The sequence below is a fragment of the Poecilia formosa genome, unplaced genomic scaffold (genome assembly GCF_000485575.1).
Source record: "Poecilia formosa unplaced genomic scaffold, Poecilia_formosa-5.1.2 Scaffold609, whole genome shotgun sequence".
In the NCBI taxonomy this organism is placed as follows: Eukaryota; Metazoa; Chordata; class Actinopteri; order Cyprinodontiformes; family Poeciliidae; genus Poecilia; species Poecilia formosa.
Genome location: NW_006800548.1, coordinates 3,872 through 17,219, shown reverse-complemented (window position 1 = coordinate 17,219; position 13,348 = coordinate 3,872). Strand labels below are relative to the sequence as shown.

Genomic DNA, 13,348 nt, shown 5'->3' with positions numbered 1-13,348 from the left:
ATACATATAGAAAAACTGGCATACATAACATGTATGTATGTTAGTATGCACGAGAAATATGAGGTTGCCAGGGCCAAAAGCTGGTAAAGCATAGAATCAAACTTGTTTCCAGAACCTGAAGCTCAGTGCTGCCATCTGCTGTTAGTTCCGCTGCAGTGTTGCATCATGTTGTGTGCTCTGAATAAAACACAGCGCCCCTCTTGGACAGTATAGGAACTGCAGATTTTCAATTAAACGAAGTATATGTTTTTTCATGAATAATGATAATGCATTTAGCCCCCGGGCCGGACTAAATCGTTCGGCCCGGGGGCCGAACGATTTAGTCTGGGAAGTCAAAATACTGGGAAGTCTTTTGACTAATACCCAGTCAAAAGACTTCCCAGTCTTTTGACTGGGAAGTTGGTTTTTCCTGGTTCTGACCACAACTGGACATAGAGCTTCTAAAGCCGCCCATAGACATAATAAAATTCTTATATTATGTCCATGTGGGCTACCCTGCGACAGACTGGCGACCTGTCCAGGGTTTACCCCGCCTCTCGCCCGGAACGTTAGCTGGACATAGGCACCAGCAACCCTCCCGACAACAGTAGGGACAAGGAGTTAGAAAATGAGTGGATGGATGGATGTCTGCGGTATGATCTGTGGGCCCGCCACTCCGGGTGGTGGCAGTGAAACCAAGAAAACGTCAGAAAAAATTACGTCTTTCCGGTCTCTTCGTAAATCGCGGGTAAATCGTGAGAGAGCAGCTGTTATTTTCGCCACAAAGAAAAACAGGCTTATGAACTTCACCACGTCCCCGACAATCGGTCGACGGAGTAATGGCGTCTAAAAGAGGCGCTCTCATTGTCCTGGAGGGGGTGGACAGAGCCGGGAAGACGACACAGTGCAAGAAGCTAGTTCAGGCGCTGCAGCAGAGCGGCCGTCCGGCGGAGATGATGAGATTTCCTGGTGAGGCGTTTTAGCATCATCAGCCTTCAACAGTAGCGTTAGCATCTCTCTACCTTCTCTCATGAGGGGAGGTACCTAAGTATCAACGACTTGGTGTCGTTGTGTTTCTGCAGACAGGAGCACAACCATTGGGCAGCTTATCAGCGCCTACCTGGAGAAGAAGAGTGACCTGGAGGACCACACGGTGCACCTGCTGTTCTCTGCGAACCGCTGGGAGCTGGTGTAAGACTAGTGTTGGTCTTTACTGCGGTGCTACACTCTTCAAATCTGCTGTTAACACTCTTTGGGGATGGATAATAGTTAAAACTAACCCAAATAAAAAACACCGTGAAGCAGTCGTTTTATATGTAATAAGCCACTTTCTTTCATTACTGCCAGCATAGATAACTTTATTATATCTGCCCTCAACACAGTCGCTACTGCTGCGTTCCAGTAGAAGTCGGGATTAAGGCACAGCAACTCCGATATAGACTTTGTTGGAAGTACTTCTTACAAAGATAATTTCAAGATTTACTTTCCATAAACAAATCTTGAAATTTGCTTTTGAAAATTTCAGGATTTCCCCAAGTAAATATTGAAATTTATATACGGAAATTTTAGGATTTCCATAAGTAAATCTTGAAATTACAAAATAATCTGTAGTTTAGAGTTGCAGGCACTACATTTAACACTAATTTTAGACACATTCTTACATGTGTCTTTTAAAAGAAACATGTTTGCATAATTCCACCACAGCTTACTACTGTTGTTATACTGAAAGGTGTTTCGATGTGGCCAGTCAACTTGGCCTTACAAGTTGTTCCTGGGGTAGTCGGAGTTGCTCCTAATGTCCCTGTATTTTGACTTCAGACAGTGCATCATTTGATTCTTTTGACTGGGAAGTTGGTTTTTCCTGGTTCTGACCACAACTGTAATGCAACCTACTAGCTTACTATCACACCCAGTTATTCATGGAGAATGCCAGCAAGGCAACAGGAAATAAGTGATGCATTGTTTGTTTTATCAGGACTATGTGGACCCTGGTGGAGAACACAACCTGATTTTATTCCCTATTCTTTAGTTTATTGCTAATATCATTCCTTCCCTCTCTTTCATTTCTTCTAGTCTCTGAAACTTGAGTCTGGAAAATTTTAGATTTTTGACATGAAACATGAGAAATGATCCTACACTTGCATTATTCTGTCAAAAAAAAACAACTCACTATTAGTTTCTGTTGTGAACTGTTAAGCTTTAGCCTATAGAGGAAAATATTCCTCAAATAACAGCTGTGATGAATCTTACGTTGCACACAGGCCTGTAATGAAGAAGAAGCTGGAGCAGGGCATCACTCTGGTGGTGGACCGGTACGCCTTCTCTGGAGTCGCCTTCACCAGCGCCAAGCCGGTCAGTGTTCTCTGAAAACCCACATCCGTCTGCTGGTGTTTCCATGTGTCTGAAGAGCAGCGGCTGGGGTCGTTGTTGTCCGCAGGGCTTCTGTCTGGACTGGTGCAAGAGACCCGACGTGGGCCTGCCCAAGCCCGACCTGGTCATGTTCCTGCAGCTGAACCCGGCCGAGGCCGCACTTCGAGGTCAGTTCGGCAACGAACGATACGAAACGAGCGCTTTCCAGAAATCGGTGCAGGAAAAGTTTGAGCAGCTCATGAAGGATCCATCAGTCAACTGGAAGGTATGGAGATCATTCACCGTTGTTGAATGTGGAGATGTAACAAAAGAAAAATAATTTGCATGCATTTTCCTTTTTAGGTCATTGATGCCTCCCAGAACGTTGAAGGAGTTCATGCCGACATCAGAACACACAGCCTCAACGCCATCAATGAAACCCAGAACATGCCTCTAGGGGAGCTGTGGAAGTGAGCCTAAGCAGGCCACAAAGAAACCATGGCAACAGAATGATACAGCAGCATATAAGGACCATTGTAAAGAAAGTTTCTAAAGTAAATAAATACATTTTCTGGAAAATAAAGTCCAACAATTTTGATTTATCTCAGAAACTTTCTATAAATTTCTAAAGTGGAAAATGTTTCCACTTTAGAAACTCTGAAAATTTCCAAAACAGGAAAATGTTTGACTGTTTCCAACTGTTTTCTAGAAATGGGATTTTTGGTTTTTTCCTGCAATTTTTTTTAACCTTTTGAACTCTGAAGTTTTGAAGTTTTTGAGAAGTTTTTTTTGCCATATGTTTACTCTTTTTTTAATAACTACATTGGCCTTAATACACTCTTATAACTTCTTTGCACACTGCACACTTTCCAGTCTTAGCAATATGACTGATGTAATACAAGTTTTTTTAATAAAACCAATAAGAGATAAACAGTTGTGATTTATTTTTAGTCCTCTTACACGTCTCTTGCTCCATCACTTGCCTGCATGTTTTGATTAAATAAATAATTTTCAAACAAACTAGCGTATGCTCTAGACTTGGCAAGGATACGTTTGCGTCAGCTGCTAACACAAGTCGCCTCTCTGGATTTGGTTTTGTTGCAAGCTTGTTACAGACTTCAGATATTAGTGGACAAACTGCGGAAGCCGTAGGCGTCATGAGCCACTGTGGGTCTACTCCACATAAAACCGTGATGGCGGCTTTTTTTCTTTTTTTTTTTTAACTTGGGGACTCAAGGAAAGGCACCAGATTCACTTCAGCATAAACATCGAAAGTGTTAAGACTCAAATGGAAACACACGCATGTGAGAGATGTGCATACAGAATTGATCCTGAGCTCCTGCTACAGCTGCCGTCTGGATGTCCGGAGGCTGATGAGAAGGAACGCTGCGTCGACACCCACGGACTGCGCCGCTGGAGCTGGACCGGCTCAACAGGTCTCTTAATAAATGTTCATCTCCCTCCCCTCCCCCGATTCCCGCCTCCCCTCAGGGATTTCTCTTCCGGATCCAGAGAAGAGACCGGAATCTTCCGTCTACTGTCCATAACAGTAAAATAATTGTTTGTTACGTTCCTTACAGGGACAAGATTTCAAACTCCTCGTCCTCCGAATCAAAGAACCGCTCCAGCCTGTCCGAGTCCGAGAAATCTGCCAAAGGAATTTCAGAAAAGAATGAAATACTTGATTTACAGTATTTAAAAAATGTATATATACATAAAGGAAGAGAATGCAGTTGATTTACCAGGAGTAAGGTTAAGGGTATCGACGCTGACCATGTGGACGGGCTGGCTGTCTACTAACTCAAACATGGGCAGGCCTCCTTTCTTGCAGGACAACTGGAAGCAATGTCAATAAATGACAAAAATCTAAAACGTTTATGTTTGGGCAAGGTTTATGAGTAACAATCTTGAACATTTTAGTATTACACCAGAATGATAAAAAAAGGATTTTAAAACCAGAAACATTTGCTTGCTGGAAAGCATGCCCATATCTTTGAAGGTCCTAAAAAGCACAACGCAAGTTTAACTAACAATTCTGAAAACTGGGACCTGCCACTTTAGTCCCCGCTGCTACAAAATGAAATTAGGGCCGTAACACAATGTTTTCTAAACATCTATTACATAAAATGTTTTATTGTGAAAGCTAAGAAAATTGTAACTAAAATTTTTAGTTAAATTTTGGTATATTGGTTATATTTTATAACATAACCAACACTCGATTACAAAAGAAAAAAAAAAGTGAAATGAGGTTTCTATAAGTATGGAAAATGAAGAACGATGGATAGCCCAGTGTGAAGTTAATTACTTTTTAAAAACATGTTGAGATTTTACATAACTTACAGAGAAAGACATATTTCTCAACATATTTCTATGTATTTATTTTAGAAGTAGGTCAAATTTAAATTACACCGAAAAGAGAAAAATTATCAAATTAGATTTATTAGAGTAAATATGTTAAGTTTGACAAACTTAATTTAGTTACATGGAACTACCTTTTTTTTTATAAGTTGGAGCTCCATACTCTGTTTTTCAGTGTATTTCTATGACATGTATGTGTGTGTATTTTTTATTTTTTTTGTAAATTTCATATGGTTTATGGTTATATTTGTAGTTGTAATATTTAACACTTTGAGTGGAGTAGCTTTTCAACAAATAAGCAATTTCAAAAAAGGTCATTCTTTTTTACAGTAAGTTTGAGAAAATATACCCCAAAATCTTGCTTTATTAAACAGAGGAATGAGACATACCCTGCGTATGCGCATACACCAGTCATCGAAATCGTCCTCCGTTTTGCAGAAGAAACCCTAAAAAAAAACAAATAAAAAAACAAATAAAAAAATAGGAAAAATGGAGCGTCTCCTCATGGTTGAAGATGCTAAGGCTCCCCCTGCGGTCTTACCGCCGCGATGGACGGGTCCAGCTCACAGATGTGCATGCGGCAGGGCGGGTGCTGACAGTGGTACGTGTCATCGGGGACCTGGCCGTCTTCGCACGGCTCCACGGCGGGCTGCGTGGTGTGTGGGTCTAAGTAGATGAGCTCCTCCCCTGGAGACAAAGGGACAAGTTCACAACCAAAATGGCCTCTTGAGAAACAGTTAGGAAAAGAAGAAAAAAAAAAACAAACACAAAAGAAAAAAAATGTGATGAGTACGAGCTGCTTTTTATTATTGTGATTATTACAGCTGAGAGAGTTTATTGTACAAACATGAGATCAGACATACCGACATAACCAATGAAGTAATGGGCACTGTTGGGTTTCCCCCCAATAACACCCAGCGACTGAGGCAGCATGAAGCATTGCTGTGAAGAAGACAACAGGGTTGGTCTCACCCCGACTATAAATGAATTTACCTCAGTGTTAAGTTTTGCATTGCAGTTTTTAAGGAGACTGGGATTGAAAAACCTGAAAGAGTTTCACTTATTTACTAGCTACGAAAAATATATTTGAGCTATGAGAGCTATGTTTAGGGCAGAAACCTTTCATTCAGGCAGTTTGTTATAAAGCTGTTTGTGTTTGAACTATAAGCTAAATTTTGTAAAAGATAGGGCATTCTTAAAATGCACTATATTTTTTATTTAAAATACGTTTTGTTTTTTACATATTTGTTAAAACTGTCATGTTGTAACAGTATGTTTGTTATGAGACAGATAATCTGTGAAAAGATTGATCTCCTCCACCTCCTCCCTGAGCTGCTACTGGCATCTGAAGAAGTGCATCCGACCAAAAACAACCAATCAGAGTGAGTAGGAGGGTCTTAGTGCTGCCAATCAACCTCATGTACTCAATGTGCAAATGGGGGAACAATTTACCGTTTATCTACCATCATCTGTGATCACACTAAAGAGCCTTAGTATTCATGACATGCTCTGCTGTCAGGGGGATAAGCAGGCGCATGCGAGAGTGATTGACAACACTAAGGCCTGCCTCCTAGCTCTGATTGGTTGTTTCTAGTTAGCATTGGGAGAAGGCGAAGGAGCTTGATCTTTTCACAGATCATCTCTTATGCAATACCTCTACGAAATAGTGAGTTTCAACAAATATGTAAAAAGAGTTGCATAATGCAGCTTTAATTAAAATATACAATAAATCTGAATACAAATTTCAAAAAATTCAAAAATTACCTGCATTTTATTTTTCCTGCAACACCTATAATATAACGGGGAGTACAACTCCTGTCTGTGGGAGTTTCTAACCTTGAGCGTTTCGATGTAGGCCTCATTGATGTCACTCAGGCCCAGCCTGAGAGGGATGAGCAGGACCAGCGGCCTCCACAGGGCCGTCTCCTCCTCAGCCAGGGCGCACGCTCCCTCCGGGCAGCCGTTCACCTCCCCCTCTCCTGCCGCTTCACCTGCGAGGTCCAGCCATGGCATGCAAAGACGCTCTGCAGGGAAGATGACAGGAAAAACAGAATTCCTCAAATTACGTGCTCACTACTGCATTCTCAACCCAGACTTAGGCTTTACACAGAAAAGATAGAAATCGCTGAGTATGACAGGAGCGACAAAGTGAGATTTGCAATGAAAATTTGACATTTTCATTGCATTTAAAAGTTTTAATCTCCATTAAATACATCCCAAACTAACTGCCATTCTGTGTAAACAATCTAAGCAAAGTCCACCGTATTTAAACTGGAGTACTATTTAAAGAGCCTCCGCTGATGAAACACTGAGCTGCAACACACACACACACACACACACACACACACACACACACACACACACACACACACACAGCTGCACTCACTGATCTCCTCGATGATCACAGTGTTGTCCATCGCCACGTGTACAACTAATCTGCTCCACGTATCAAACACAGCCAGCTTCCTGAAAGAAAAAACCCACAAATTATAGTTTCTATATGGAAGTGTTCCTAAACGGAAAAGAAACTTTGAGCTCCTTTTAACAATGCTGTTATGTCAATCTGTGGCTTTTTGTGCTTTCTTCTTGCACTTGAGCTTGGGAATAAAATAGACAGACATATGACATTCTGTAAGAGTGAAGTGAGTGAAAACTGTATATTTTTATGGTACTCTTTGTGCGACTAAGAGATATTGTCACATTCTTACCTAAGAGTTGAGATTATTATTCCTTTAACTCCTTTTAACGTGCGTTACCTCCATATGGGTTGGCAAGAGAAGGTTCAACGTTCAGGCTAGTTGCCTGAACGTTTTCCAGGCAACCAGCAATAAAATTACATTTACCCATGATGGACGCAAAAAAACAAGCTAGCTAGCAGGGGTATATTAGCGGCTAGTTAGTCACTGCTACAAAACAAATTATACTAGATGATCAATGGTTCCAGAAATTACTGTCAGAAACAATAATGTTGTTGTCTTGAAATTATTTTAAAGTATTAATATTTGCATATTAATGCAAGTTCACCCTTTCAACAACTAAAAAGTAAATTTTGTACAGAACTCTGCACACTGGAACTGGAAGACATTTAAAAGATCTTTAGTAAAATACAACAACCAAAAATAACAAATAAAAAAGAAACAAAAACTACACAAAACAGATTATGAAGTCTTTGTAAACAAAATTGCAAAAGTATTAACCATCAGAATGGGAATTATGGGGCTCATTTTAACTTATCATGCAATTCCTTATTGCGACAGGCTTACATAGAACACAGTGAAGATGTCTGTGCATGATTCAAAACATTTGCTTTAAAAAAGTCACACGAGAAAAAAGACATAAGATATATGAGATTAAATAGACAAAATTTAAGAACTGATTGACATATGGAAGGTCAACTTAAATTTTGTTTTTAGAATGAACTTAAGACACCTTAAGGACTTAATTTCAGATATATGAATCTAAAACCTTTTAAGGACCCCTGATAAGGAGAGGTACCAGTACTCACTTCAGAACCTGGGCCACCGTGTTAGGTCCATACCACTGTCCAATGGGCTTCCCCTCTCCGACGCCCATCTGGGCTGCAGCATTCAGGAACAAGGAAAACGATTTGATGAGCGCATTCCCGATCTGGTCGGAGGCGTCCGACGATCGCTACTCACCGATTTGATGGATGGAATAATAGCTGTCTTTTTTGTCGATGAAGGCGTTGAGAATACTGATGTACTCTTCTCTTTGTTTCTGCTCTCTGGCCCATCTCCAGTCTGAAAACAAAAACACCACTTATCACGTCTGCCCCCCAGCAAGCTCTGCGTGGTACAGTCTTACCAGTTTTATTATTTATTTTTACGTTATATTTGAACTTAACAAAGTCACTTAGTGAATCATCTGAAAGACGGTTCGTTGCAGTTTATTTTTTACACATTTGATTAAGAGCCAACCGGATGTTTTTGTTGTTCAGTTTAATAATATTTTACATTGGCTTTTATGCTCATAATTGCACAGACTGAACAAATTAAAGTTGTTTTTATATGTTTGACCAAGCTTGTGAAGCTATCGGTGCATTTAGAAGTGCTGTACTGGTGCAGAGTTATCAAATTAATTTTTAACTTAGTACATTTTATGTTTTCAAAAAAACAACAACAACAAAAAAAACACATTTAAAATCGAGTCAGCACTGTTCTTTTGTAATTTATCGGTTTTGGCTGATACTGAACATCAGATATTGGTATCGGATATGAATCGGTGCATCCCTACGCAACAATAAACTCTGCTTCCTACTTGCTCCGTGACAATTGTGCCTCACCTCTGCCCAAGTGTCTGCACATCAAGGCCTCTCCGAGAATCATCTGGCCGCACCGTAACATGCATCCCCATCCCGTGTCTGACGTCGGCCCAGTGCCTCCTGGAACACAATAGCCCTCTAGTGGTCAGTAGAAGCATAACAGAGGAGATGGAGTTCAACAGGCAGCCAACTCACCGATGGGCGGGAAGTTTTTTCTGTACGTGAACCACAGCCGCGACGTGACGTCGGACAGAATCTCGTCTTTCTCTACATTTGAAAAAAAAAAAAAAATCAAACAAACAAACAAACAAACAAAAAAACAAAAAAAACATACTTGCTGGTCTGATTTTAGTGACAGAGAAATGGTAGGAGGAGCAAACTACGGACAAGTTTCTACCTGTAAGCGCATTGTATTCTTTCCCCAAGATCCACACGGGCTCCGAGGTCTCAGGAAAATCTTCAAACTCTCCAAAGCGAAGTGTGTCGTATGTCAATGTAGCTACAAACAAACAAGCAAACAAAAAGAAGATGGTTATAATGAAACTGTTAATGTGCTGTGCATTAGGCTGCTGGACGATATGAGGCAGGAAGTTAAATGGTGTGTCCATTAGTTTGCCTTATCAGAACCCTGGTAACTTCCAGGATGTTTATTTTTACACAGTAAGCTTTAAATTAAAAAAAAAATCTACATCTTTGAATTAATACGGCTTACATTAAATATGCAGCAACAAACCAGAATGTAGTCCACTTTCAGACTCTCACAATTAATTTCAAATTGAAAACATGTCAGAGAGTCTAAAGTCAAACACGATTCTGTTTATTGATTTAGCTCCACTTCGCTGATCCAACTGAGAAAGTAAATTCATCACTAAGGCTTCATAATTCATGTTTCCATTAATACTAATGACAACATTTAAAATTAGCTTGAACGTCAAAAGCAATCAACAACAGACAAAAATAACGTACAAGTTGAAGCATATCTGACTTAGTGGACATGTCTATCTTTATCTGTGTTTGCAGACTTATCACAATGTGGAGCGGGCCAAAATAGTCAAAGTTGACTTGGCAGGTCTTAAAGTTACCAACTAGAGGTTTCTTTAAAGTCAAACTGGGTTTGGTTTTCATCACCCATTGAACATGTAAAATTTCTTCTTTTTTTTTCTTCATTTTGCTGTCTTGTAAGTTATTTAAACAAGATCAATCCTGACCTCTCAAATGCAAGCTTTCATCAACACATGACTCCTGTGACATCAAATAAGGCAAACGATCTGATGGGTTCCAACGTTCCTGTGTGTTTTTTTTACTTTTATTTGAATATTTTAATCCAATTCTTCCTTCGATTTTAGAGGTACACCAATCCAATATTAATATCTGCATCAGTCCTGACACTGAAAGAAATTACAGATTGGCTATCAGTGACAATGTGTACAATCGATGAGGGCAGATCTACTCAGTCTCACTCTATGTTTTGTGCTCTGAGTGACATCATGCTATAGTATTTATTTTACATTATATTTAGAATTCCTCTTTACACTTTCTGAACCATTTGAAAAAAGGTTTGATGCAGTTTATTTTTACATGTTTCAACAAGGTAGTCAAACTATTGTTCTTGTCATTTTCAGCTTCATTATTTTCCATTGGTTGCTCTACTCCTAATCGCACCGGCTGAACAAATTAAAGTTGTTTTTACATGTTTGACCAAACTTGTGAAGCTATTGGTGTAATGTACTGGTTAAAAGTTATGAAACATATTTATCAATCAGTACATTTATGTCTGTGTTTAAAAAAAAAATTTAAAATCATTTCAGCTGTTTTTCTGTATCAGATCGGTATCAGGCTGATACTAATCATCAGATATCGGTATCGGAAGTGGACAGAAATGGATCGGTGCGCTCTTAGTTAATTTAGAAAATAAAAATCTAAGTTTCATGATGGATTTTGAGGAAATTTAGCAAATATTTCCCAGATACCGTTAGGAAAGTGATCACCATGCCGACAGGCTCATGATGAGTCAACAAAGTCATGTCTACCATGCAGTACAACCTACACTAGGGTATATATGTTATACTATATTATATATTGTGAATCAGGTAATTTCAAGCAGAATCAGGCTCTTGAATACAAAAACCAACTGAATGAAATAGGAAATCAAATAGATTTATGCCTAATAAAGTTCAGAAAACTATCATTATTATTGCCACGACAACTGTTTATCCATCCCCCGATGACCTCTAAGATGGGGGCAAACTCTGGCTTAAACATGTAAGGAGTGATTCAAAGGCTTTAAAATCTATCTTATCTGCCACAAAGCTTACTGTTGCCTTTCGTGATGTCATCAACGCGAAAACAAAGCAGAATTGACTGGATTCTTCAGCGGACTGAAAAAAAAAATCTGTGTATTTCATGAAACCACAAAGGAAACCCATAACGCATCACCCAACAGCATTTTTTAATATCAGTGTACATTAATGAGTACAAACCAGCCATCACTGAACAATATCTTTAAAGATAAGCCTAAATTTGGTAGAATAGTCCGTTAAAAAATAAATCATAGCTGTTGACTTGGAACTGAACTCCCATAAAGTTTTGAAGGCTTTTGTTGGTAAAGAACGCGATATGGAGGTAAAGCAGCTCTATCGGTGGGAGATTCGAGGCTATTAGCGGTCACAAGAGGAGGAAATGAAACTAGGAGTCAGACTAGCCTTTAGCATTTTTCCTGCTAATTGTAACAAAATACCTGCTGAGATGTTGGCGCATCAACTGAGATGCTCGCCTTGGGCGTAACACGGTGTCTACGTAAGCGGCCAAACAAAAGAAAGTAGAGCAACTTATTAAGAAGGAAACTTTACTGCAACACATGACATTGCTACAGCTGACAACAAGGCGTCGTGACTTGAGTTTATAAAGCGACGCAGCAAGCTGTCAACGCGAAGATTTACAGCTAATTTACCAGTGATAGTAGGCTAACGTGAGTTAGCTTTAGTCATCACTTTAGCTGACTAACGTCACCGAGGCTACAAAGCATTACAGCTCGGCTAGCTTTCCCAGTAATGACATGGCAAAAAGAGAAATATATTCATATATGTCATGATAATATCGAGAGTACTTCTACTGCTAATACGGGCTGTTAGTGAAAGAAAAATAACACTAATTTTCTATAAAATATTGCCTACCTGCATCCATCCCGACAGTCTTCACCCTATCTTGTTTGTTGTTCTCTGCACTCAGATCTGCTGGACCAATGGGAGGATAGTACCACTGCGGAATTCCAAAGGAGGCGGGACACTTCCCCCAGCATCCAATAAAAACCGTCAAGGGCAAATCAGCGTTCTCTGCAGTACACAATGGGGCGTTTAGGGAGAAAAAAAAGTGGGCGAACGCCCTCTAACGGCCTGTATGTGTAAGTTCAGTCAGAGACGCAAGTATGAAGTAACGGAGGAGTTACTCATCTGAATGTTGTAACAGTAGCCCACTTTGTGGGAGTTAAGCTACTAAGATATGAAGCCTTTTTCGACCACAAAAATGTTATTTTATTGGTCGTTTTCCATAACAATGCTTTTACATGATTAGAAAATAATATTTTAATGTAATTTTGAGTTGTAGAGAACAGTGACGTGCGGTGAGGTTCATAGCTGGTGAGGCACCGACTTAATTATAATCGGATTTACAAATCTAGACCCCTGCATGTTATTGTTTACATAAGGAAATTTCGTGCATGCGTGCAACGCTGGAGGGCAAAAAGACTATTCTTTAACATGTGATGTTTAGCCGCGCCGCCGCCGCAGAATAATTCTGTTATCTCAATCAAACTTAGACATGTAGATATTAATTTCGTGCTGTGCTTAACAGCATAGGGAGAAACCGTTAAAGTACAACTCAAAACCATGTCTTTCTCGCACTCTGTACCAGCGTAGCTACTGTATGGCTAGCTTGCTGTTACTGTCTCTTACTCTGCAGTTGTGGAGTCACAATGTCTGGGTTCATGAGCGCCACCAGCGATGAGGCAAGAGAACTGCCTGCCTCACCTCGAATCTGTTCTCTGCCGTTTCTGATCGCTCCTCAGCACACGAAACACGTTACACACACAGTTGGTGACAATAAAAACACAGTACATTAAATACATAATACATTCAGCGATTTTGAAGAAAAAAAACATCAGATTTGGTTAAATTACATGAAAAATGGGTACTTTATAGTACAAACCACAGGTTGAAAATATCTTTATAAATGATTTTATTATTATATATTATTTTTCCATGATGACAGGTGAGGCGCTGCCTCACTGGCCTGTACCATAACTGGCTAACAATCTGGCAGAGAAATGTCGGCGGCCTCCTCCAGTTATACAGCTCCTGATGGCAGAATGGTTTCAGGTGCGTA

At 39.8% G+C, this 13,348-nt stretch overlaps 2 protein-coding genes across 2 annotated transcripts; one reads left to right on the top strand and one right to left on the bottom strand.

Annotated features, from left to right (window-relative positions):
- The first annotated feature begins 679 nt into the window (after positions 1-679).
- On the top strand, positions 680-2,911 carry dtymk (deoxythymidylate kinase (thymidylate kinase)). Its single transcript, XM_007541457.2, has 5 exons — positions 680-948; positions 1,062-1,170; positions 2,241-2,331; positions 2,417-2,614; positions 2,692-2,911. The coding sequence occupies exons 1-5, from the start codon at positions 819-821 to the stop codon at positions 2,800-2,802; spliced, it is 639 nt and encodes a 212-aa protein (XP_007541519.1). The 5' UTR covers positions 680-818; the 3' UTR covers positions 2,803-2,911.
- Positions 2,912-3,255: 344 nt separating this feature from the next.
- Positions 3,256-12,249, bottom strand: atg4b (autophagy related 4B, cysteine peptidase). Its single transcript, XM_007541455.2, has 13 exons — positions 12,142-12,249; positions 9,366-9,467; positions 9,164-9,235; positions 8,990-9,088; positions 8,346-8,447; positions 8,192-8,264; positions 7,073-7,152; positions 6,523-6,710; positions 5,550-5,628; positions 5,228-5,373; positions 5,076-5,132; positions 4,071-4,164; positions 3,256-3,976 (listed from the first exon to the last, which is right to left on the bottom strand). Exons 1-13 carry the CDS (start codon positions 12,149-12,151, stop codon positions 3,903-3,905), a joined length of 1,176 nt encoding a protein of 391 aa, XP_007541517.1. The 5' UTR covers positions 12,152-12,249; the 3' UTR covers positions 3,256-3,902.
- Between the last annotated feature and the right edge of the window lie 1,099 nt (positions 12,250-13,348).